Here is a 23,489-nt window from a genome sequence, read left to right as displayed (position 1 = left end):
AATAAATTCCATGTAGATAGAAACATATAAAAATGATCATCATTAAGCATTTAAATTAAATATGAAATTGAACTCATATTGATTTTAGATTTGTATTGTTAGTTTCTATATATGTAGAGAGTAGAGACAATATATGTAAATTTACCTTATGTATTTGATAGAGGAGAAATTGAGTCACCCAAGTTTGTTGCGATTGTGAACAAAATTTTTTTGTTTGTTTAATTTGATAGTGTTGATTATGACAGTGAACAAAAGTTTGGTAGGATTTTTTTAACCCACGTTTAAGTTCTTGGCAGTTTTTTTTTTTTTTTTTTTTTTTTTTTTTTTTTTTTTTTTTTCTTTTTTCTTTTAAATAAATATTTTTCATAAGTATTTTTATAAAGGGTATTTTTGGAAAGGGAAAATTCCCAACCAAAAAAGGTTGTTCCTTTTAAAGAGTAACTTATAAAAACATAGTTATAACAAACATAAAAGATGGAGAGAGCAAATGAGGTTCTAAATTTGAGGTCGGGCGAGTCTGAAATGGTTTCAGAAATCGTGGTTAACCCACACGAGCCCCAAGTTGGACCCAGTTTCTATGAAGATTTTGCCCTTAGAGGCATCCGAGTCGACCGAGTTCAACCCGGGTTCATCTTCTGCACCTTCAAGGTCCCTCCTCGCCTAATTGTAAGCTTCCCATCAAATTACTATCATTCATCTCATTCTTTTCTGTATAATTTTTAATTGATTGGATTTGGTTATAATTAATTGATTATACAAATGGGTGTCAGTTATAATTATACCTTATTGGGATTTTTGTATTATAATCTAACAAAAAAGTGCTAATTTGTGCTTAAATTAACCCAGATTATTTGAAATCAGATGGGTATTGATCTCTTAACTCTATTGGTTTCAAGTATTTTCACTTTATGGTTGTATTTCAATTAACAACTCTGTTGTAATTTTTCACAATTTGGGGTTTGAAAAAATGCTTTAGAAATAATGGTGTTAATTTTGTAGTGGATAGATTAGTAATTTATGATTATAATAACTTGCAATGGTGAGGAAAATGTGGGTCTTTCTGAAAAATTTACTCTAAGCTTGAAAGGAATTAAGTTGGGGGAATTTGGACCTCCTTAGACTAGCTCATAGCAGGATCGGAACCGGTCCATTTGTGGTATATTGTATTAAGGTTGAGTGAATCTCACTTGGTGAGCTTTGATTAAATGATGATACTCTGATAGTGATATGGTGTCTTCACTTTTGGTGCCAAAGAAAATAGTTTTTAGGGCTGTTTCTGTTTTCAATCGACTTTGATGGTAGCGCCAAATGTTAATTCTTATAATTATGATAGTGGTGATTGGTGCTTCCATTCTTATTAGCTTGTTAAAATTTTGATTTTCTGGAATACATGGAAATGTCGGAAGCCTGTTGATCATAAAGGGTTTTCCTAGTAGCTGTTTTAGCAAATGTTTTCTATAACTTATTAAGAATTAGAGGCTATGTTTGACCTTTTGCTATAATTTGCTACTTGTATGTTTGAATGTTAGTGTGTGTATATATATCAATACATTGATCTATAAGGTTGAGAGTCATTATTCAACTGTGAAGGTTATCAAATTTTGTCTCTCGTTACATTAATACAAAGGGAGTTCCTTTTTTCAGCACTCACATTTATGAAAAAGAATGGTTCGTTCCTAGCTGACTGAAGTATCATCAGTAGATTAATATTGGGCAACATTAACACTTTGTTTGGATAGGAAGAAATGGAAGGAAAAGAAGAGAAGAGAAATGGAGGGGGACAAAATCTCTTGTTTGGGTAAAAGATTGGGGGAAGGAAGGGGAAGGAGAGGGAGGGATCCATTTTCCCTCTCTCTTTAATAACCATAATCTCTCCAAAATTGGAGAGATTTGGAGGGAAAATGGAGCTCACCTCCCCCTCCCTTTCTTTTCCCTCCCCTTCCTTCATTTTCCCTCCCCTTCTTTTCCTTCCTTCTTTGCTATCCAAACAAAGCGTAAGGCTGTAACAGGCCATCTGCTTAGAAATTAGTATTGATACAGAAATGGCATGTGTCAGGCATTACGGAGTAATATGTTTGATTTTGTGGTTAGGCATTGTTTGCCTTCTTTCAGTATATGATGTCTAAGGTTGTTAACTAGCTATGGGTTGTTGCCAAGGATAAAAAATGTAGAAAGATGAGTATGAACTTCAATAAACATTTGGGACAACTATGAAACATAAACCTTTTCTCTCTGATTACTGTGTTTAATTTAATTTAATTCTCACAAGTGTTGCCTTGCTTGTCATGTCAGGTTCTTGGCGGTTTGCTACCTTAGATTTTTCTATTATTTTGTCATGTGTTACTTCAAGAATTTGATTAAAGCCTTAAAGAACTCTCTTCTAGCATGACTTGTGCAGAGTTATGCTCTTTATTCATTGGATTCAGAATTCTTTCATGCTCCATGCTTAGATACCTTTCATTGGATGTATGAGTTTCCATAGATGTCAGCTCTTATTCAGTTCTTAACATAACTTATTGCAGGACCGAACAGGGCACCTGGCTGGTGGTGCAATAGCCAATCTCATTGACATAGTTGGTAATGCATTAATCTATCGACTTGGTCAGCCTATGAATGTATCGGTCGATATGTCCATCTCATATCTTTCAAATGCAAAGCTTGATGTAAGTAAGCATTGTTTTGCAATAATATGGAGTTTGCATGTTTATATTTTTAGTTTGGTGGTGACTGCTTGATGGATCTAGGAACAAACCTATTGATCTGAAAAGGATAGAGTGAATTCTTTAAGACTGAAATTGAATTCCCGTCCATATTAATTACCTAAAGCTGTTGAAGCTTGAATCTGAAGTTGGGATGTGGAGTTTGTTTCTTGAGTTCTTATATCTCAACTAATTAGTCGCCTTATCTTTAATGTTCTTCTTTATAGGCACATATTTAACATGTTTGGTCTAAATATTGGTAGGATGAGCTGGAGATTACATCAAAACTTCTAGGGAAAATTGGATCTGTTTCTGGAACTTCTGTAATCATCAAGAATAAGGTGTCTGGAGAAATTATTGCTGAAGGACGACATTCATTGTTTAGCAGACTGAAGAGTAAAATCTGATACCAATCCCATGACTTTTACTATTCTTGTACTTGAATGACTATTGTTTTAATGCTTAACTATTGCATTGGATCTCACCTGTTCACTGATCCTAGTGATGTTGTGGTTATTATGATGTGTGTAAATAAGGAGTTACAGATAAATAAAAGTTAGGAATTACAACTTTAAAAGAATTTTACTTTTTTCATGCTTTTGTTTTAAGTGCTCATTAGTTTGTACAAACAACTTAGATTCTGATGGATTTTTTAAACATTTGCAAAATTTTAATGCAATGAGTAAGCTTAGGATTTGAGCTTGATTGATGATGTTAATGAACACAACTCATTAATTTCTGTAAGACCTCACCCCCCCCCCCCCCCCCCCCCCCCCAACTCTCTCTCTCTTGCTGGGGCTTGGGCATGCAAGGAGATACAGAAGTTTATGAACGCAGCTTGCATACATATGGAATTCAGGATCTCTAGTGTACAAATTGGTGTTATCTAATCCTCCCCCACCCCTCTCCCCTCTTCCTTTGTGTGAATTGTGTTTTGGGAACGTGTAGTGGTGTGGTAGAACTCTTTTGGATTAATTTAGTAATTAGGTAGCACTTTATGTTTCGTGTATTAGAAATGCTCCATGAATTAGGCAACACTTGTATAAACATTATAGATCGGAGAATATTTGAGCTAAGATAGCTGATTCTTAGCTTGAATGCCTTGAAATCATTCTTGGTAGATTAGAAGAGTCATTGATTCCCTTGGGTCTTTGTAGTTTGGAATTATATTTCATATATTATGCAGGATCATCCTGTATTATCATTTCCTTGTGAGAAGACATCTACTACAGAGATCTAACAATGAGACCAATACATCTGTATCTTCTCTATTTTGAGGTTTATTACCTTTGTGGATATTTTTAGTAACTTCAGTTAGTCTTGACTCTTGAGTGTTTGTTTAGTCTTGACTCTTGAGTGTTTGTTCTCTCAGTAGAACTGTAGAGTCAACAGCCCCAGGGCAGCTTGGGGGACTGACATGAACCTGGGAATTCAAGGCGAGCTCTAGCTGAGCCACAACACACCCTTCTTGCTCTGTTATGTTGCTTTTGTGTGCTGAGTTATGAATTTGCTTATAATGACTGTATGATGGATGTGTGTCATGGATTACCTATCTCAATGGTAAGTTATTTGTAAAATGAATAGAGTAAGGGAAAGGAAAAAGAAACATGTACTTAAAATAAGCACAAATGATAAAATCATCATGAAGCTTCAAGTTGAGTTGATCATATTCATATATAATCGTTATGCATCCATATCAACTGTCTGAACCCTGTTACTGGAAATAGGTTGTTGATTAGTTTGTTAAAGATTACTTACTTTGTTTTTTTTCAACTTGTGTAGTTCTACATATTTGGTTGAAATAAGAGCATAACGAGTTGAATATTTCGACAAGATTTCTTGTGAAAAATAGAAGTATTTCTTGAATTTATGTTGTTATCAAGAGAAAAGCATCTGTAGAAGTTATTGCTGAAGACAAGATTTGTACTTCAGTGATTTGGAATGACAGCATAATGTTTATTTATTTATTTATTTTTTATTTTTATTATGAAGCATATGTTATGGACTTATGGTACGAGTAATATTAATAAGTAGTGCAGCCGCTGGTTAATGCCATTGAATAACTCTTTGATTTTCTCACATTTTGCTAAAGTTTGAATCTTCTCTCCTTTCTCATACACCATTGTTTTTAATTTAATTTGATCAAACTTCAACCTTATATACATACAATAATACACTGTATTTTAAATTTGATTTTGATCAAATATAAGTGCATCATATGGGTATTCATAATACTGTATTTTATTAATATACTTCGTATAATTTTAATATTTTACTTCCATTACAAAATTTAAAATATATATTCTTTTTTGATCCGATTGAAGAACAAAACCAGAGAATAAAAAAGCAAACTACGACACCTAATTATGGAGGAATAAAGCGTGACATTGTCACACCCCTAGCATCATCATCTAAAATACGAATATACGATTCAACTCTACCAGATAAAAAAAACCACAAATAAAATTATACAGTGCCTTTGATAAAAAAAAAATATATAATACAGAGTACTACTGTAATTTTTTTTTTTTTTTTTTTGAAGTGAATTTATTCTTTCAATTAGATCTTAAATAAATAATAAAGTCCAATAAACTTAAACATTTTAGTTGGACAACTAATTACTCCGTAAAAATTTACTCGTAAGACGATAAGAACACAAAGAAAACGGGATTAGGCTCCTTTAATCCATTTTACTATTCCAATTTACTACGTACAAATATTATACAATTGTACTATAAAACTTTGAAACACAATTTCTCTCTCCTCTACCAACCTGAGTCTACACTCTGAGCAACCAACCATGAACACCTTTGCCTCTCCTCCAACATTGAGCAACAAACTCCATTTTCCCCCAATTCCACCATCTTCAAACCCTAATTTCCTCTTCTTCTCCAATCTTTCTCTCTCCTCCGCTCATTTCGCTCCTCCTTCCATCACCAGACGCTCGATTCTTCCTCCCTTCCTCGCCGGAGCACCTTCTCCGATTTCTCCGGTAATCAATCTCCGACATGGAGCTTCGTTGTTACTCGCCGGTAAAACTAGGGTTACTCCCGGAGATTCTTCCTTCCTCTCCGATAATGGCGGAGGAGAGAGAATGGAAGCGCCGAGTTTTTTGGAATTTTTGACGTCTGAGAGAGTGAAGGTGGTGATGATGCTGGCTTTGGCTCTCGCTCTTTGTAATGCTGATCGTGTTGTTATGTCCGTCGCCATTGTTCCTCTTTCTCTTTCTCATGGTTGGAGTCGAGCTTTTGCTGGCGTTGTTCAGGTCATTCATCTTTGATAACTCCGAATTAATTTTCTGTATTTCGAATTTCTTTTTTCTTCTTTTAATTATCTTGATTTTCTTACAATTTTAACAATTCTGCAGGTTTCAATTACTTATTAATTTTTGTGTAAGTCTTGTTTCCATTTTTGAATATGTATGATGAATAATTTGTTGTCATTGCTTTCACTTGTGATAATATTGAGTAATTTGGACAATTTTCATGGATACGTGAAACTGCATTGAGTTGCTTGCTTGTTTAACAGTTTTGCAGATTTAAATTCGTTGTTCAATTCTTATTCAATGTCATATTTCTGGATTTGTGTGTATATATATTTTGGCATCATTTTTAGCTTGTGAGTTGTGACAATGTCGGTTTTTTTTTTGGTTACTTTACAAATTACTGTTGTAATTTTTTTATATTGATAACTTGATAAGCACTAAACACTTGCTTTTTTTAATACCTTTGAATTTATGCTTTAGAATAGTTAATATCTCAATTTAAATGTGATTATCGTTGTACTGGAAGTTTAATTGCTCTATTTGTTCCGAAAACACGTATTATTTTGCTCCTTATGGTATCACTTACCTGGAGGGAATGTTAAAGGTCGATTACAAAACATTTCAAATACTTGTGGATTATCTATATAACGCAAATTGAGTTAGTTGATGGATAGAAGAGTGGGATGCATGGTGGAATTCCTCTTGACCCCTACATGGCTACATCTACTAGCTTCTTTTTGGTCTATGCATCTCAACATTTTTCGTGTACCTAAAATTTAGGAAAATGGCTGAAGTGCCTAAAGATTTAATTCTGTGGGCCATTCAATATGAATGATTAGCTTTGTTATGACTTCCTAAAACTTACCAAGAGCAAGAAAATAGTAGTTTGTGACAATTTAATGAAAACTCATATATTAATTCAATGTACGACTAACACAGTAGCTTAATATCACTAGTTTAGGAATTAATCTTAAGTTAAATAAAGAATACATGTTTCTTGTTTCTGCTGCTGCTGCTACTGCTAATATAAGTTACTATTGCTGCTTGCAGTCATCTTTTTTGTGGGGATACCTTATATCACCAATAGCAGGTGGAGCTCTAGTGGATTACTATGGTGGTAAAGTTGTCATGGGATGGGGTGTTGCTTTGTGGTCCTTTGCTACTTTTCTAACTCCTTGGGCAGCTGAAAAGTCTCTCTGGGCTCTGCTTGCCATGCGAGCTATGCTTGGCATTGCAGAAGGTGTAGCTCTTCCTTCGATGAACAACATGATATCAAAGTATGGATACCAATGTCTATTTATTGGAATTTGATGTTTACTGGTCATTTATATCCTGCTTCAAACTTTATGATTTATATTTTTTGTTTGTCGTTTTGTGCACTCAAGAATGCAATTGTGAGTGAGTAATGGGCTTCTCTGTTTGACCTTTTCTTTCCAGGTGGTTTCCTAAAGCAGAACGAGCAAGAGCTGTTGGAATAGCAATGGCTGGGTTTCAGCTTGGTAGTGCTATTGGACTAATACTTTCTCCAATCCTAATGTCCAATGCTGGTGTGTTTGGACCATTTGTGATATTTGGATTATTTGGATTTCTCTGGGTTGTTGTATGGCTGTCTGCTACTTCTAGTATTCCAGAGAGAAGCCCTCAAATCTCTGCGTATGAACTAAAATACATACTAACAAAGAGGCAACAATCTGTTCCATCCAATGCTGGGAAGGCACACAAAGCTAGAGTGATCCCACCTTTCAAGCGGCTGCTGTCTAAGCTTCCTACTTGGTCACTTATGGTTGCCAATGCTATGCATAGTTGGGTAATGATCTAGATCTGATCCTCTATCTTGGCATTATATATGTCATTGACTGCTTTACCTGGTACAATAAAATTACTTTTGTATCTCCTTGCTAACGCAAGTTTTTTTTTTCCTTTCTTGTGCAGGGCTTCTTTGTTATTCTTTCCTGGATGCCGTTGTATTTTAACAGTGTGAGTATTAAAGTTTGGCTTTCTGTGTGTGAACTCTGTGAAGTCAAATATGTGATGTGATTTTTCTTTGAATGGTTATTTGAATGTGGTTGCAGGTATATCATGTTGATCTTAGACAAGCAGCATGGTTTAGTGCTGTCCCATGGAGTATGATGGCGCTTGTGGGATATTTTGGAGGTGCTTGGTCAGATACGTTGATCCAGCGTGGTTTCAGTATCACTTTGACCAGAAAAATCATGCAGGTTGGTGCTTATGTATATATGTATTTCAATCATTTGTGTGATAGGCCTCCTTTCTCTTGTTAAACAGATTTTTAGAATTGAGTGCCTATATTCTCTTCTTATCTAGTTGACTTGTCCTTTGAAACCATTTTTCTTAACTTTGTATGAGTAGCCGTGTAAATCAAAGCAATTTCATACTTGTTTTGTAGTCGACTAGTTGTGCTTTGACTTACTCTATGTCAAGGGAGGATTGGTTCTCATAAATAGTCATTGGTCCGGATGAATGTTCAGTGCTGAAAGGAACTTTTTGTGTTCAACTGAGCAACTAGATTTGATAATTCTGGTGATCGTTCATTGTTGCACCTATAGTTTTTCCTGTGTATGCCAACAGTTGAAAACCAACCTGCTATATCTAAGTCAGGATAATCTTGGTGCCGAGCAAATTTATTACAACTTGTTTGGTAAATTTTGAAGGGAAAAAAAAAAGGAATGGGGGAGTTTCCTATGTTTGGCTTTAAAATACATATGTACTTGATAATAAGAGAATGGAATCCAAAGGAATATAAGCTCACAAAGTTTCAGCTTCCCTTTACTCCCAAAACTGGAGGTATTTGGAATGAAAGAAAAACTAAAACATGTAAACCTTATTTTCTTTCCATTATACTACTCGTAATAATTAACCTAACATTGTAATCCCTTCAATTTCTTCAATAAAACCCAACATTGAAAAATATAATTACTTGCCTTTTTATTCCCCTCTTCTCTTCTTTACCTTTGCTTTACTATATATATATGAAGTACTCTGTATCAAACAAGCTGTTAATACAATTGTTAAATAATTCTGTTGGTTTGACATGTAGCATAATTTTTTCAGTTCTACTCCCTTTGTCTTGCCATAATTGATAAAATGGTCCTCTTCCCTAAATACTTTATGCTGTAACCATAAATTTTGTGAGAATTTCAGCATACTTGGTATTTGCAATGATCCTGTTTAACTTGTCAATTGAATACCTGTTAGATTTCAAGTACTCTTATGTCTTGATCTGTTTGCTTCGTCTTATATTCATTATATTTTATATGGCCTCTCTAATTGTCTAGATTGAAATTGTTTGTTATGCAGTCAATAGGATTTATTGGCCCTGGCATTGCTCTTATTGGTCTGACTACCGCAACTAGCCCATCTATAGCTTCTGCTTGGCTCACATTAGCTGTTGGACTAAAGTCATTCAGTCATTCTGGTTTCCTTGTTAATATTCAGGTTTGTTGCTTCTGAAACTTAAAATTTTTAGTATCAGTGCCATTCAGTAATGTGCTCGCCCAATTTCTAACGACATTGTATTTTTGCTCTCTTCTGATGCCAGGAAATTGCTCCACAATATACTGGCATATTACATGGTAATTTATTTTTATTATTTATTTAATGTGTTATTCAGGAATTTCAAGATTAAGATGGCAAAGATGGGAAATTGACTTTATTTTTTTAATCAGTGGATTTCTGGATTCTAACTTGATTCAATTTATATATACAGGGTTGGCAAATACAGCTGGAACGTTCGCTGCAATTCTAGGAACTGTTGGGGCTGGTTATTTTGTTGAACTGTTTGGATCATTCAGAGGATTTTTATGGCTGACATCACTTTTATATTTTCTCGCTGCTTTATTCTGGAATCTATTTTCAACTGGAGAGCTTGTAAATTTTGATGCATCCAGTAAGTGTTATACCTTTGATGATTTAATAAGCACATTTCCAGTTTTCCACTATTCAGTAGCTTCATCATGACTCTCATTTTTTTGACAAACTCCATCTATTCTTTGAATTTCAGATTCTTGAACCTGATTCTAAGGTTTGGTGATACCTATCTGTAAATATCATGGAATAAACATACAGTTGAAAAGGCACATGAAGACCAGAAGACAGGTTCTGCGACATCTCTTTAATAATCCCAAAGCACTGAAATGTCTGAATCACTCCTGCAGCAAATATCGAAATTCATCATTCATGCATACGTGATCAACTGTATAATTAACTTATTGCCACGTAGATACACTAAAGAGGCTATCAGCAGCAGTGACCCTTGGTGTCTTGTATAAACTTCCCAGCTCCCTCCACCAGTCGAGGAATGATGATCAGACTCTGGGAGTGAACAACTAGGAATGATGATCGCCTGATTGGACTCTAGGGGTGGACAAATGATGACTTTCCGTGGTACTCTACCAATGGCTAGGTGTTGAATGAAAATACCACTAGTATTACTGGTCAATGAAAGAGAGACTGTTAAAGCAGGAAACATGTTCTATTCAAGACGTGGGGGCCTAGTCCTGTTGCAGTTATTTGGGACCCTTGACAACTTGTTTTCTTTTACTCGTGATTGAGAGTTAATAGAATACTCGTAATACGGTTGCACATAAAATTAAGTAGACCTTTCAACGTCTTTGACTAGCTGTATTTATTCAACAACTTATTGCTAGTTGTATTTGCAACTAAGGATTGATCTAGTCATTCTTTCACCATATTATTATACTATCATTAAATGAATATCTCTACCAAATTGTGGAATTTATGCATAAGCAAATCATTATAATATATCTTCCATCTTTTAGATCCAGATAATTTCTAGTATTATTTTGCCTGGAGAATTTTATCTGTGTCGCGAATGAAGAAATCACCTCTCCCTTCTCCCAATTCCCAGCATGGAAACCAGGAGAAGAAGTCTCGCTTATACCAATTTATAAGGAAAATTACTATAAGTTGCACAGCTTTTGGGTCCAAAACAGAAAGGGATGCCCCAGAACCAGAGCAAACTTATGGAAACAAGAACTCGAATCCAGATCAATCCTATGGAAACAAGAACTCGAATCAGATTCATAGCAACTCATGTTAGTCCTCAATCACCCTTTACATTTTCTCAGTTCTTTTTTATTTTCTTTCTTTCTTTGGGTTACTGTCGATTTCTCATTATTCATGAAGGGATGCCCAGTTTATAATGGTTAGGAGCGCCTTTCTGTTCGTAGAGGGGACCTTCTGGTTTATAATTTGTGATATTAGATGCAATAATCAAACTCATTTGATTATATTGATGGTGTGAATTTTTGTGGTCAATGCTCAGTTGTTAAATTTGTGAAAATGAGATAGAGTTGGATTGTGCTCCCATTTTACAGGATTTTAAGTAATATATACTTTGTATGTTCTATTTCAGCTGGATTTTCCACAGGAAGCAAAAATAAAGGAGGGCAGCCAGATTCTTTTAATTCGTCGGGATCAGTAAGTGGAGAGGTCTATGGCTCATTGAATTTTACTCTTCATGATATCAAGAAAGCTACAAAGAATTTCTCTCAGAATAATGTAATTGGAGATGGCGGTTTTGGGACAGTGTACAAGGGACAGCTGAAAGATGGAACTGTTGTTGCCATAAAACGTGCCAAAAAGGTAAAAACATAATAGGCTTAACATCTAATGATCATCAACTAACTCACAGACTGTTATGCCGGAGAAATGCTCATTGACTTGCTTGATATGTGGCAGGATGTTTATAATATGCGCACAGCACAAGAATTCAAGAGCGAAGTCCTAGCATACTCCAAGATAGAACACCTAAATTTGGTGAAGTTCTTTGGATATCTAGAGCACCCGGATGAAAAAATTATTGTGGTTGAGTATGTCGGTAATGGAACTCTCTTCGACCTTTTACATGGTAAGCCATTAGCCATAAGTTCTCCAGTATGTATTAATGATGAAATTCTATCCAGTATCCATCAAATAAAAAAATAAAAAATTTATAAGTTTGTAATGATGGCTATTATATCGGTGAATAATGGTGTTATAATCTGGTACTGGATGTTAGCAAATGCTGGTACATTGTCCTAGCACATTTAGTCTTCCCAAAATGAAAATCTAACCATTGCAGTATGCTGTGTCCTCAGTCAGCATGTGTTGCATATAACGCCTTCTATTTTAAATCTTCAGTTTGAGAGTTGATTATGTTTGAATTGCAATGCAGGTAATCGGGCACTAGTGCTTGAGCTTCCTGAAAGACTGGATATTGCTATTGATGTAGCTCATGCAATCACATATTTACACAGTTATAACGGTAGGTGCATTTCAAGCTCCAGAATAACCGTTTTTTCCATTTTTAACTTTGTGCTGGATTATATTTGGGCTTAGTCTGGAACTCTGGATTAAAATCATATCCTACATTTTCTTTTAATGGATTTTGATATGAAATCACATCTTCAAACATTGTAAGAACTCTGATTGTGAACGGATAATTCAATGCTGTTGTTCTGTAAGTTTACTTTGTACATCATTAGTTTGAAAGCAAAAAATTCATTTCCAGAAATTACAGAAGCAATTTTAGTTGGTACTACTGTCTGATTCCTGAGTGCTTACTGAATTACTTAAATTTGTTTATAGAATTTGTACATTGATTAATTGAATTCCTCTTTATGTTGCTTCTTCAATTGACAGATCCTCCAATTATCCACAGAGATATAAAAGCATCTAACATTCTCATCACAGAGAAATTCCGAGCTAAAGTAGCAGATTTCGGGCTTGCTCGATTTGTCCCAGATGGTGCAGATGTAACCCACATATCTACTCAGATCAAAGGGACTGCTGGATACTTGGACCCTGAATATATGAAGTCTTATCAGTTGACTGAAAAAAGTGATGTCTACTCTTTTGGTGTATTGCTTGTTGAACTCGCGACAGGAAGACACCCAATTGAACCATTGAAAGGGGTCAAAGAGAGAGTTACCACAAGATGGGTGAGCATCCTAGTCAACTCTCTTTATTAATTTCTTAATCAAGAAAAAAGATTAGTGATCTACATTATATTTGTATCTTATGACTTCCTTACTTCATGCAACTTATGCTGTTTCAGCTTTAGTAACTAATATGAAAAAACAGTCCAACTTAGTAGACTTATTTTGATATCTTAACACAGTTTTTTTTTACCCTGATCATTTTTAATTTTTTGTCCAATTTTGGTCATTTAGAATCAACAATAAGCAGCTTAACCCAGTAATAAGACTATATCAGATTCAGACTCTTATCCAGTAACCAGTTTATTTGGAAGTGCCATGTTCAGCTTAGAAATTTCTGAATTTTCCCGAGTTATCTGATTTGACCGACATCTGTTAAGTTCAACACTACATCAGACATTAAATTACCTGACATGAGAACTCAATCCCTCTGATTAGCCATATGTTTCTGTATTCATCTTCATCAGCAATCTTCTAATATGCTGCATGTCACTTTAGTTTCACGTGAAATCGATCTTCATGATGGGTTCATGATTAAAAACAACAGATTTAAAGATCACAAAAGCAAAATATTATAAGAATTATAAGATAGATGTCATTCATTTTAAGCTTCATGCCACGACCCCTCGTTTTGCTAAGTTAGCTAAGCTAATCTCTTAATGCAGGCATTGAGCAAGCTAAGAGATGGTATGCCAGTGCTGGCAATGGATCCTAAGCTGAACAGAAGTCCGGCATCCATCAAGGTAATCGAAAACATTTTAGAAGTTGCCAAAAAATGCACTGGGCCAATCAGGCAGTCTAGACCATCAATGAAGGAGTGCGTTGATGAGTTATGGGCTATTAGAAAAGGATTTAAAGAGGGAAATCAGCTGGACTACTCTGCTTCTCATAGATCGGTCGATATACTTGAAAAGGATGCAAGAAAGATACGCCAAGAATCATTGGGGATTGTAGGAGAGAGCTACTCTTTTATGTCTGCATAGTCAAATTGTAAAGGGTGTTGTGTACATTCTTGAGTTCTCTTTATATCTAGCAAGTATAGTCCTATTTGCAGCATGCAGAAGGTCAAATGTTAAGAAAATTTTGATGTATAGATTATTGATTGGAAATGTAATTTGTGATTATTGTTACAAAGGTTGCTAGCTTCTTGTAGTTCCATGTTTATTGGTTTATCACTTATAGTGTTGTAGTAAAAACTTTACCTCACTTAGTCACTTGGTATGTTCTAATTTAACATAACTAAACTAAACTGAATTGTTTATGAGAGAAGAAAATTAGAAATTGAGCTGAACTAAATCTAAGCTGAAGAGAACAGATCCTTATATATACTCTATGATAGCTCGATTGTCATAGCAACCTAGATTTTGACGTGTTCAACGCTAAATATTGTAAATTAATCATCCTAATAAAATCGTCAATAAGGACAATTACTACTTTACAATAGCTACTAATCAATACGAGTTTGAAAATTAGTACCAATTTAGGACCTTAATTAACCCGGTTAAGGTCCTAAACTGGGTATTAAAATTTAAAAAGATGTTTTGTCTCACTTTCTTTCAAAAACTAGAGAAATTAGAAGCGGTGGTTATAAAGAATCAAACGAAATTTTCACCAAAAGTCTTAAATAGAAATATCGCCTATTATTATCGTAGAAAAACGAGAGGCGGTTGATATTATACCATTGAAAATAATATCTCAGATTCCAGATTCAACCCATCTCCCAAGTTGGAGGAAGAAGACGAAATTACAAATCAATTTTTTCCATACTTAAATTACACACACCTTTCTATTTTTGCTTGCACTTTTTAAGCAAAAAATAAAAAAATAATTAAAAATATCGTTAAGCGCGCTCTTTTTAAACCCTCCACGTGTCCCTTCCCAAAAACTTTGGCAATCTCAATATTTTTTCATCACTCAATTTACTACACTCTCTCTCTCTCTCTCTCTCCTCAATCATTCCTCGTGAATCGAACTGCTTTGAATCAATCAAATTCCAAAAATTTGCTAATTTTTCATTTTTATTTTTCAGAAATTCAATCATAAACTGCCAAAATTATCAATTTGTCTGCTTTTTCTGCAGTCGTTTTCGTCAATTTTTTCGCATATTCTTTTTCTATCGTTCTCCAATTATTCAGAAAATATCTCTGCAATTTGCAATTTAATTTCACTATTTCTTCATAAATAACGCTTCAAATTGTTTGCTTTAAGATATTATATCTCAATTTTTTTTAATTATTATTGTTTCAGCTGGTGCTTGAAATTCTGTGGAATATCTGGTAAGTTGCTTTTTTTTCCGTTAATTTTTGTGAATTTGATTCCTTTTATCTCATTTTCATTTTTCCATTGTTTTAATATACTTTCTTCGTTCGGAATTAAGGAGTAACGATCATATTTATTTGTCGGATGAATTTGAATTTTCGCTATTTTAATGTATTTCAATGAATTTTTCTGATGAAGTTTAATGTGATGATTTAATGATTTAATGTACATTATCTGTATGTGATTTGAACTAGTAATGCGACAATTAAATTCCGATACGATGATTGATTTCATTCATATCTTGAAGTTTGTACATCACATTTACTGTTGATTTTCCAAATGCTGCAAGTGCTTATAACAGAATAACACCGGATGAATTTCTATATTGGACTAAAAGATATACAGTTGATTTAATATTGTACATATATACAATTGTTACTATATATGCTGATATAATGTCATAAAATCTTGATTTGTTTTGAATATTAATCTCGGATATGAACCGAGCATTTCTCAGTACATCCTTGGAATGTTTGATGCAAGTTTCATATTATTTTTACTGATTAATTTGAAAGTTCTTGTTGATTTTTTTTTCTTAGTTTTATCTGATTAATGTTGTGGCAATATTGTTAAATTGAAGCTGGTAATTTAAGGTTTTTTTTTTTTTTTTTTTTTTTTTTTTTTTTTTTTTTTGATGAGGAATGCTTCATATATGATCATCAAAGAATTGTTTTTTTTTTTTTTTTTTTTTTTTTCTTTTTGTAAAATATTTAGGTTGTTTGAGAGTTAATAAGGATTCATATATATGTAGGAGTGGATTAACTGCTGCAGATGGGGACAGAGAAAGCCAATGGTGTGTCAAAGCATGGAATTGCTTCGAAAATTCCAGCTGAAGCACATCCTTTATCTGAAGAACCAACTGAAATTGCATCAAACATTAACTACCATGCTCAGTTCAGCCCTCATTTCTCCCCTCTAAAGTTTGAGCCAGAGCAGGCTTTTTATGCCACTGCTGAGAGTGTTCGGGATCGTCTTATTCAGGTTCCAATCTTAACACCCATGCTTTCATGTCATTGGTAAAAAGATCATTTAGTGATATTTTGGAAATGATTAGGGTAAACTCTGTAATGAATATGAGTTGATGAATACTCTAAAAAAATGGATATGTTCAGCTGATCTTAGATGTGAAGCAAAATATTGAAGTGTCTTTAGTCATTTGGGTTAGCATTGCTTGCAGACATTTAATTATTTGACTGATTTAGCTTTGTTTTCTTGAATCGATATCTGCAGCAATGGAATGAAACCTATTTGCACTTTCATGAGGCTAATCCAAAGCAGACGTACTATTTGTCCATGGAATATCTGCAAGGACGAGCCTTAACAAATGCTGTTGGAAACTTGAACATCCAAGATGCTTATGCAGATGCTCTGAATAAACTTGGACATCAGCTTGAGGAAGTTGTTGAGCAGGTACAATGTTACATGGCCAGATATTGATATCATCAGTGTTGCAAGGAACCTTGACATCGTAATTCCTTAATGTGCCAAATTAGTTTTGCTTAATCATCTCTTATACTGCTGTCATTGCATGTTTCTAATGTATTTAGTGACTAGACACATGTGTCATCCAAGTTTTGATACCAACCTTAATTTGAATATCTCATATCTTTTCTTTTCTTTTCTTTTTTCTCTCTCATTAGCTGTATGCTAATAACATCATTTCTCAGTTGCATAGCTGATTTTTAACTATCTATGAGAATTGTGTAAGCTTCAATAGAAATTTTAACACTTTGCTGAGATGATACCGATTGTCTTTTAGGAAAAAGATGCAGCACTTGGAAATGGTGGCTTAGGGAGGCTTGCTTCTTGCTTTTTGGATTCCATGGCTACATTGAATCTTCCTGCATGGGGATATGGTTTAAGATATAGGCATGGTCTTTTCAAGCAGCTAATTACTAAGGAGGGCCAAGCAGAGGTTCCTGAAGACTGGCTTGAGGTTTCACTAAACCTATAACATTATTAAACTTTTTCTTTTTTCCTTGAAAGATATCATGAAACCCAATTCAAATGTCCTATATCTTACTTTAAACTTCTGAAATTTTGCAGAAGTTCAGTCCTTGGGAAATTGTCAGGCATGATGTTGTATTTCCTGTCAGATTTTTTGGTCAAGTTCAGGTCAATCCCGATGGATCGTAAGTGTCTCTCCAAGATGTAATTATCTTGTTAATTATAAGCATTTCATGAGTCTAGCTTGTGGAGTTTAAATAAGTACAAGTTATTAACTTAAGACTTAGTAAAAGTCCATGCATATCAACTGCCCTCATTTTATGCTACTCTACATCACCCAGTGTGCAACTTAGTTGTTATGCACATCATCCTCCTCAAATCCCCCCTGACCCCATGTGTAAACCTCTTGTGCATTTCAGACGAAAATGGGTCGATGGTGAGATTATTCAGGCTCTGGCATATGATGTTCCTATCCCAGGTTACAAGACCAAAAACACCATTAGTCTTCGTCTTTGGGAAGCAAAGGCTTGTGCTACGGACTTTGATCTGTTTCAATTTAATGATGGACAGTATGAATCTTCTCTACAAATTCATTCCAGAGCTCAACAGGTGAGTCTAATTAAAGTCCTACACAAGATTTTTATAATTGTACTACTCGTAAAGTTGTAATATACTGCATGATTTGAGGTTTAATAGGCTTTTTACATTTGCAGATCTGTGCTGTTCTCTATCCAGGAGATGCTACTGAAGGCGGAAAGCTGTTGCGTCTGAAGCAACAATTCTTTCTGTGCAGTGCTTCACTTCAGGTTAAATCTCAAGTTTATTATCAATTGATGCGCATCTTTTGATTCTGGACCTGTTGGCTTTAAAACATGTTCCACTTTGCAGTTAGAGTACTGTTAATAACACTTATGACTTGACGAGCATAACTGAGCAATATAAGCTTGCGATACCACTGTTGTGTTTCTATTGACTGTTACAGCTGACATGAAACACACTGTTAGGTTGCCACTGCATTCTCTGATGCGAACTTTAAATAATCCTGTGAGATGGGGAATAACTCTGAAGATTTCACATAAGAAATAGGTTCATTTGCCAAAGTTTTTCTGGTCATGTTTCACTGCAAAACATGCTACTCAATACTCATAGAAATAGCTATTGTACAGTCTGTAGTATATTTTTTGATGCTCTTATAGCCTCTGAAGTCATTAACACAAGACTACTGCCTGTACATCAGGAGAGAAGCTTTGTTATTGCTCAACTATATATATTCTTAGCACTCATGAATACTCCATGTAGGAACCTAGGTAGTTTTGTGCTGGAATCCTGGTGACTAGAAGTTAATAATGCTTAATCTCAGAGTAACATGTATTCAATGAACATTTATTGGAGCAATGGTTAATGATTTTCACTGTATTCTTCTGTACTCTGAAGCATGCCATATGAGACAACTATTTTACCAGTAGATCCTATTGTGATCCCTTTGGTCTGTACATTGATTTGACTTCTTATCTGCTATTACAGGATATTATTTTCAGATTTAAAGAGAGGAAGGAGGGAAAGACCCCTCTGCAGTGGTCTGAATTTCCAAGCAAAGTTGCTGTTCAGCTTAATGATACACATCCCACACTTGCAATTCCAGAGCTTATGCGTTTGCTGATGGATGATGAAGGGCTTGGTTGGGATGAAGCCTGGAATGTAACAACCAGGTGATTTTCAATTAAATATGAGTCCTGTTGTTCACATATCAAGTGCACTGTTCCATAATGACTGTGAAACCAACTAAAACAGGGCCATTGCTTACACAAACCACACAGTTCTTCCTGAAGCTCTGGAGAAGTGGTCACAATCTGTAATGTGGAAGCTTCTACCTCGTCATATGGAGATCATAACTGAAATTGACAAGCGGGTAGGTCTATCTGTTTTCTAGCACCATCACTAAGTGCAACATCACTAGTCCTACAGTGGCCTTTTTTTTATTTTTATTTTAATTTTTTAATTTATTTATTTTTATTTTTTTTATGGTGCTACATTATTATCATTTATCAATACTTATTTAGAAGATGACTTAATAATGAAGGTTTGGTATGGAAAATCAAATTAATGGTGAATGCAAGATATAAGTTGAGCATGTGTCCTTGACAAAAAGTGACATTTATTTGGAGTTGAATTGCAAGATGCTACTTCTGGTTTCTTATTTTCACCAAAACCATTGAAATGGTTTTTTGCAGTTTGTGGATTTGATACATTCCACAAGGCCTGATCTTGAGGACAAGGTTAACTCTATGTGCATTTTGGACAACAATCCACAAAAGCCAGTTGTGCGCATGGCAAATCTGTGTGTGGTGACTTCTCATACGGTGAGCTAGATTTTTTTTTTTTTGAAACCGAGCTAGCTCTATATGCATATATTCATTTGACTAAAATTATGAAAATCAAATGCAAATAAATTGATTTCGTCTTGGTTCTGTCTGATGCTATGCAGGTGAATGGTGTGGCACAGTTGCACAGTGACATCTTAACATCAGAATTATTTGCAGACTATGTCTCAATATGGCCTACCAAATTCCAAAATAAGACAAATGGTATTACTCCTCGACGGTGGCTTAGATTTTGCAATCCAGAGCTCAGTAACATCATCACAAAATGGTTGAAAACTGATGAATGGGTTACAAATCTTGATCTCCTTGTTAATCTGCGCAAAGTAAGTACTATTGAAAATTTGTTTTTCTTATACCACCTCTTGAACTATAATGATTGATGCTTCACCGTATATATGGTTTACAGTTTGCAGACAATGAGGACCTCCAAGCTGAGTGGGCTGCTGCCAAAATGGCAAACAAAAAGCGCTTGGCACAATATATTCATGAAATTACAGGTGTAAGCATAGACCCAAATAGCCTTTTTGACATACAAGTCAAGCGAATTCATGAATATAAAAGACAACTACTAAACATCTTGGGTGCAATTTACATGTACAAGAAGTTAAAGGTATGTACAAGCAATGCATGAATATGCACTAGTCCATACATTGTTTTCAGGTTGTCACAAATCCTCCAATGCAACTATTCTTATTTAAGTTGTCCCTAATAGGAGATGAGTCCTGAAGAGCGTAGTAATGCTACACCTAGGACCATCATGATTGGTGGAAAGGCCTTTGCAACATATACAAATGCTAAAAGAATAGTGAAATTGGTAAATGATGTGGGTTCTGTTGTCAACACTGATCCAGAAGTCAACAATTATCTCAAGGTAATGAACAGCATGATATATCATCACCTCTGTTTGAAATCACACTTGGAATACAGAATGCTACTGAAATCCTTACATTTTATTTAGTTCTTTTACTTGTTTTATTTAAACATATTCTCGTGTTTCAATTATTTGTTGGATATAAAAAAACCTGCATTACTTCTAGGGAATGTCCAAATCACTAAAATCCATCTTCGTTAAAGTGACTTACTAATTTTAGAACTCCAAACTCGTCTTTATGGAATTTTATAGCAGTAGCTATATGAGGAGAAGAATTCAACACATTGTTGCACTACACTCCACTTTTTTAGTGAACTGCATGACTTATTTGATGTTAATGCGGAACTAATTAGTCATGCTTGTTACATAATAGTAAATGTTATTTGTCATTTTTTAAAATATGGTGTGGCCTTGAAAGAACATTTCATTCATTCTTCATTGGAGTAAATTTTTTTAGAATAATAGAGAGGATGGATTAAATAATGATAAAATAAAATAAAACAAGTAGGGAAAAGGAGATAATTACCTTATTCTTAACATGTGCACGACTCAGTGTCAGCCACTTTGTTATATTTTGTGTGAGCTTCCTTATAGCAATGATCTTCTCAAGGTTTTTACTTTATCTATTTTTGTATAATTCAGATCGTTTTTGTTCCGAACTACAACGTATCTGTGGCAGAAATGCTCATTCCTGGAAGTGAGCTATCACAGCATATCAGCACTGCTGGCATGGAAGCCAGTGGAACAAGTAACATGAAGTTTGCCCTCAATGGATGCCTCATCATAGGAACACTGGATGGTGCCAATGTTGAAATCAGAGAAGAAATAGGAGAAGATAATTTCTTTCTCTTTGGAGCAACGGCAGATGAAGTGCCAAAGCTCCGTAAGGATAGGGAGAATGGATTGGTAATTTCCCTGAAACTTTTTGTACTCTGTAGAGATGTGCAATCTTTCAGGATTGCAAACATGGATAGCTGATGACTGACCTCTTTACCAGACCAATTAGGTTTAGGCGTTTAGCAGTTAGCTTCTGTCTTACTCAAAGATAGATCTATAGAATTTGGAAAATGTTGAAGATCTATAGAATTTGGAAAATGTTGAATATCTATCCAAACATAACTTCCCAAGAAATTAGCTCTTTTAAAAGTTATGTAGAGATGATGCATATATTATATCTTAGTATCATGTTTCACCCTTTCATGCCTTGCTTTTGACCTGAAACTATGGTTTTTGATGGTGCAGTTCAAACCAGATCCTCGCTTTGAAGAGGCTAAAGAGTTTATAAGATCTGGAGCTTTTGGAAGCTATGACTATAATCCTCTCCTCGATTCTCTTGAAGGCAATACTGGCTATGGTCGTGGAGACTATTTCCTTGTTGGTCATGATTTTCCTAGTTACATGGATGCTCAGGCTAAAGTTGATGAAGCATACAAGTAAAGTTCCTTGGCTTTTTTTGTTACTTTTTCGTCGCTCATTTGGTTGATATATTGATCTTTTGTCGTAATTTGTGAAGACTGAAGAAAATAAAAACTTCCTGGCTGTAAATTGTAAAAGAGTTGCACCAACACCACACTGATTGCTTAAAGTCCCAAATGTGATGTCACATCTTCTTGCAATTTCTCCTTGCTTCCTAGGTCTTCATATATACTGTTACTATGAGCCTAGAGACTTCTCAGCCTTGTTAATAAATACGTCTATTTTTCAGCCTTTTCACCTCCTGGCAAAGCGTTGCCCTTGTACACTTCAAAGAGCCACCCTACTATACCAACTCAGCAGGGTGCCCTTGAACCATTCTCTTCTTCCCATAATTGATCTGCTACTTAGCTTTGCCGATTTCTTTGTGTCATCTGCAGGGACCAAAAGAAATGGCTGAAGATGTCTATACTAAGCACTGCTGGGAGTGGCAAATTTAGCAGTGACCGGACAATTGCACAATATGCAAAGGAGATATGGAACATAGAAGAATGCCCTGTAAATTAAAGAGGGTATTTGTTTCTTATTTTGTGGACTCAATTTTATGTTTTCTTATCTACTGCAGTGTTTGCTTAAAATATTTCTATTATCTGCAGGACTGCAGGGATGAAATGATCTGAAGACGTCTAGTTGTCTACTCATTTAGTCATTTGTGTGATGCTGCAAGTGTAATTAGTGGCGACTTTGGAACTGTTTTATGTACTGAAATATAGATTTAGTAGCACCAGAAAGTGCCATGAACAAGTGGTTACTTCATTAAAATAAAGCTAGGCCTAAACCCATATTTATCTAATTTGTGTATCATCTTTTCATGCTGTTGTTTTACTATAAAGATCATTGATTCAAGATTCCATACCTTCCAATATTTAATTTAATCAAACGCAGAAATTGTCTTCCAGTTGTTTAAGCTATATTTGTTCAACAAAGTTCACATGTATATTTACATAATATTTGTACTTTTTAGTATGGATGTCAGCGTAGTTACTCTCAAGTAGTTTTGGACACGAATAATGTTGTTCCGTCAAAGGTTTGAAGTCAGTTTCATCAAAGTTTGGTTCAGGCTTTGAAATTATTATAATGCTAGTATCAGACACATCATTTATGAAAATTGATATGCATTTTTAACGAGGCTTTTATATCCTTTACCCCAAAGCCTAAATTATCATAGGATTCTTTTAATAAATTAAACGACAGATCAAAGGATTCTTTTACTAGTAATAAGATTTACCCAAACCATCAAAGCTGTTGTTATATACAGAGTATGAACTCAAATAAAGAATCGGGTTGAAACTTAAATGCATGATGCATTATTCAATGGAAATCATGTTACTTTTAACCCAAGCTTATAAAGGAGATTGTTTATTTGTAGCACATAATAGTGACTTGCAATTTTTCTTCTAATTCTCCTATTTTCAATAAGGAAATTTTGTCAAGAACTACCAATTAAAGCGCGTGTTTTGAAAACAACTACCTATTAAATTTTTTTTTTAAAAGAACTACCACAAAGTTGTAAAAAGTTTAAGTAGCACTACCACTTTGATAATTCCAAGTAGAATATTTGGCATGTAGGTTCCA

At 34.7% G+C, this 23,489-nt stretch overlaps 4 protein-coding genes across 5 annotated transcripts; all 4 read left to right on the top strand.

The window, feature by feature from the left end:
* The first annotated feature begins 450 nt into the window (after positions 1-450).
* LOC145620618 (uncharacterized) lies at positions 451-3,367 on the top strand. Its single transcript, XM_081675322.1, has 3 exons — positions 451-666; positions 2,523-2,663; positions 2,963-3,367. Exons 1-3 carry the CDS (start codon positions 475-477, stop codon positions 3,104-3,106), a joined length of 477 nt encoding a protein of 158 aa, XP_081531448.1. The 5' UTR covers positions 451-474; the 3' UTR covers positions 3,107-3,367.
* Positions 3,368-5,445: 2,078 nt separating this feature from the next.
* LOC145624621 (putative anion transporter 4, chloroplastic) lies at positions 5,446-10,773 on the top strand. 2 transcript variants are annotated; one of them, XM_081677684.1, is made up of 10 exons: positions 5,836-5,964; positions 6,067-6,091; positions 7,015-7,241; positions 7,402-7,771; positions 7,897-7,941; positions 8,037-8,183; positions 9,283-9,420; positions 9,524-9,557; positions 9,692-9,871; positions 9,986-10,773. In XM_081677684.1, the coding sequence occupies exons 1-10, from the start codon at positions 5,879-5,881 to the stop codon at positions 9,991-9,993; spliced, it is 1,260 nt and encodes a 419-aa protein (XP_081533810.1). In that variant the 5' UTR covers positions 5,836-5,878; the 3' UTR covers positions 9,994-10,773. The 2 variants fall into 2 exon arrangements, with proteins under 2 accessions (XP_081533809.1, XP_081533810.1); XM_081677683.1 differs by lacking the exon at positions 6,067-6,091 and having other exon boundaries at positions 5,446-5,964.
* Positions 10,774-10,808: 35 nt separating this feature from the next.
* LOC145624622 (calmodulin-binding receptor-like cytoplasmic kinase 2) lies at positions 10,809-14,114 on the top strand. The gene is made up of 6 exons (XM_081677685.1): positions 10,809-11,039; positions 11,360-11,589; positions 11,686-11,854; positions 12,161-12,250; positions 12,628-12,926; positions 13,589-14,114. Exons 1-6 carry the CDS (start codon positions 10,817-10,819, stop codon positions 13,904-13,906), a joined length of 1,329 nt encoding a protein of 442 aa, XP_081533811.1. The 5' UTR covers positions 10,809-10,816; the 3' UTR covers positions 13,907-14,114.
* A 707-nt stretch (positions 14,115-14,821) lies between these two features.
* LOC145624620 (alpha-glucan phosphorylase, H isozyme-like) lies at positions 14,822-22,812 on the top strand. Its single transcript, XM_081677682.1, has 17 exons — positions 14,822-15,199; positions 15,994-16,223; positions 16,473-16,652; positions 17,002-17,178; positions 17,289-17,374; positions 17,609-17,798; positions 17,903-17,995; positions 18,714-18,898; positions 18,981-19,098; positions 19,421-19,549; positions 19,675-19,893; positions 19,977-20,180; positions 20,283-20,441; positions 21,084-21,347; positions 21,684-21,874; positions 22,295-22,426; positions 22,511-22,812. Exons 2-16 carry the CDS (start codon positions 16,014-16,016, stop codon positions 22,419-22,421), a joined length of 2,532 nt encoding a protein of 843 aa, XP_081533808.1. The 5' UTR covers positions 14,822-15,199; positions 15,994-16,013; the 3' UTR covers positions 22,422-22,426; positions 22,511-22,812.
* Positions 22,813-23,489: the final 677 nt, after the last annotated feature.

The sequence above is a fragment of the Chenopodium album genome, chromosome 3 (assembly GCF_948465745.1).
Source record: "Chenopodium album chromosome 3, dcCheAlbu1.1, whole genome shotgun sequence".
In the NCBI taxonomy this organism is placed as follows: domain Eukaryota; kingdom Viridiplantae; phylum Streptophyta; class Magnoliopsida; order Caryophyllales; family Amaranthaceae; genus Chenopodium; species Chenopodium album.
This window is presented reverse-complemented; position numbering and strand designations above follow the sequence as displayed.

Coding starts and splice junctions, on each gene's coding strand:
- LOC145620618 (XM_081675322.1), top strand. CDS start 475: ATGGAGAGAGCAAATGAGGTTCTAAATTTGAGGTCGGGCGAGTCTGAA. Junction 667..2,522: donor AGGTCCCTCCTCGCCTAATT/GTAAGCTTCCCA, acceptor AACTTATTGCAG/GACCGAACAGGGCACCTGGC. Junction 2,664..2,962: donor TTTCAAATGCAAAGCTTGAT/GTAAGTAAGCAT, acceptor AAATATTGGTAG/GATGAGCTGGAGATTACATC.
- LOC145624621 (XM_081677683.1), top strand. CDS start 5,500: ATGAACACCTTTGCCTCTCCTCCAACATTGAGCAACAAACTCCATTTT. Junction 8,184..9,282: donor TGACCAGAAAAATCATGCAG/GTTGGTGCTTAT, acceptor TTTGTTATGCAG/TCAATAGGATTTATTGGCCC. Junction 9,558..9,691: donor ATATACTGGCATATTACATG/GTAATTTATTTT, acceptor TTATATATACAG/GGTTGGCAAATACAGCTGGA.
- LOC145624622 (XM_081677685.1), top strand. CDS start 10,817: ATGAAGAAATCACCTCTCCCTTCTCCCAATTCCCAGCATGGAAACCAG. Junction 11,040..11,359: donor TCAGATTCATAGCAACTCAT/GTTAGTCCTCAA, acceptor GTTCTATTTCAG/CTGGATTTTCCACAGGAAGC. Junction 12,927..13,588: donor AGAGAGTTACCACAAGATGG/GTGAGCATCCTA, acceptor CTCTTAATGCAG/GCATTGAGCAAGCTAAGAGA.
- LOC145624620 (XM_081677682.1), top strand. CDS start 16,014: ATGGGGACAGAGAAAGCCAATGGTGTGTCAAAGCATGGAATTGCTTCG. Junction 18,899..18,980: donor GCCTGGAATGTAACAACCAG/GTGATTTTCAAT, acceptor CAACTAAAACAG/GGCCATTGCTTACACAAACC. Junction 21,348..21,683: donor AGGATAGGGAGAATGGATTG/GTAATTTCCCTG, acceptor TTGATGGTGCAG/TTCAAACCAGATCCTCGCTT.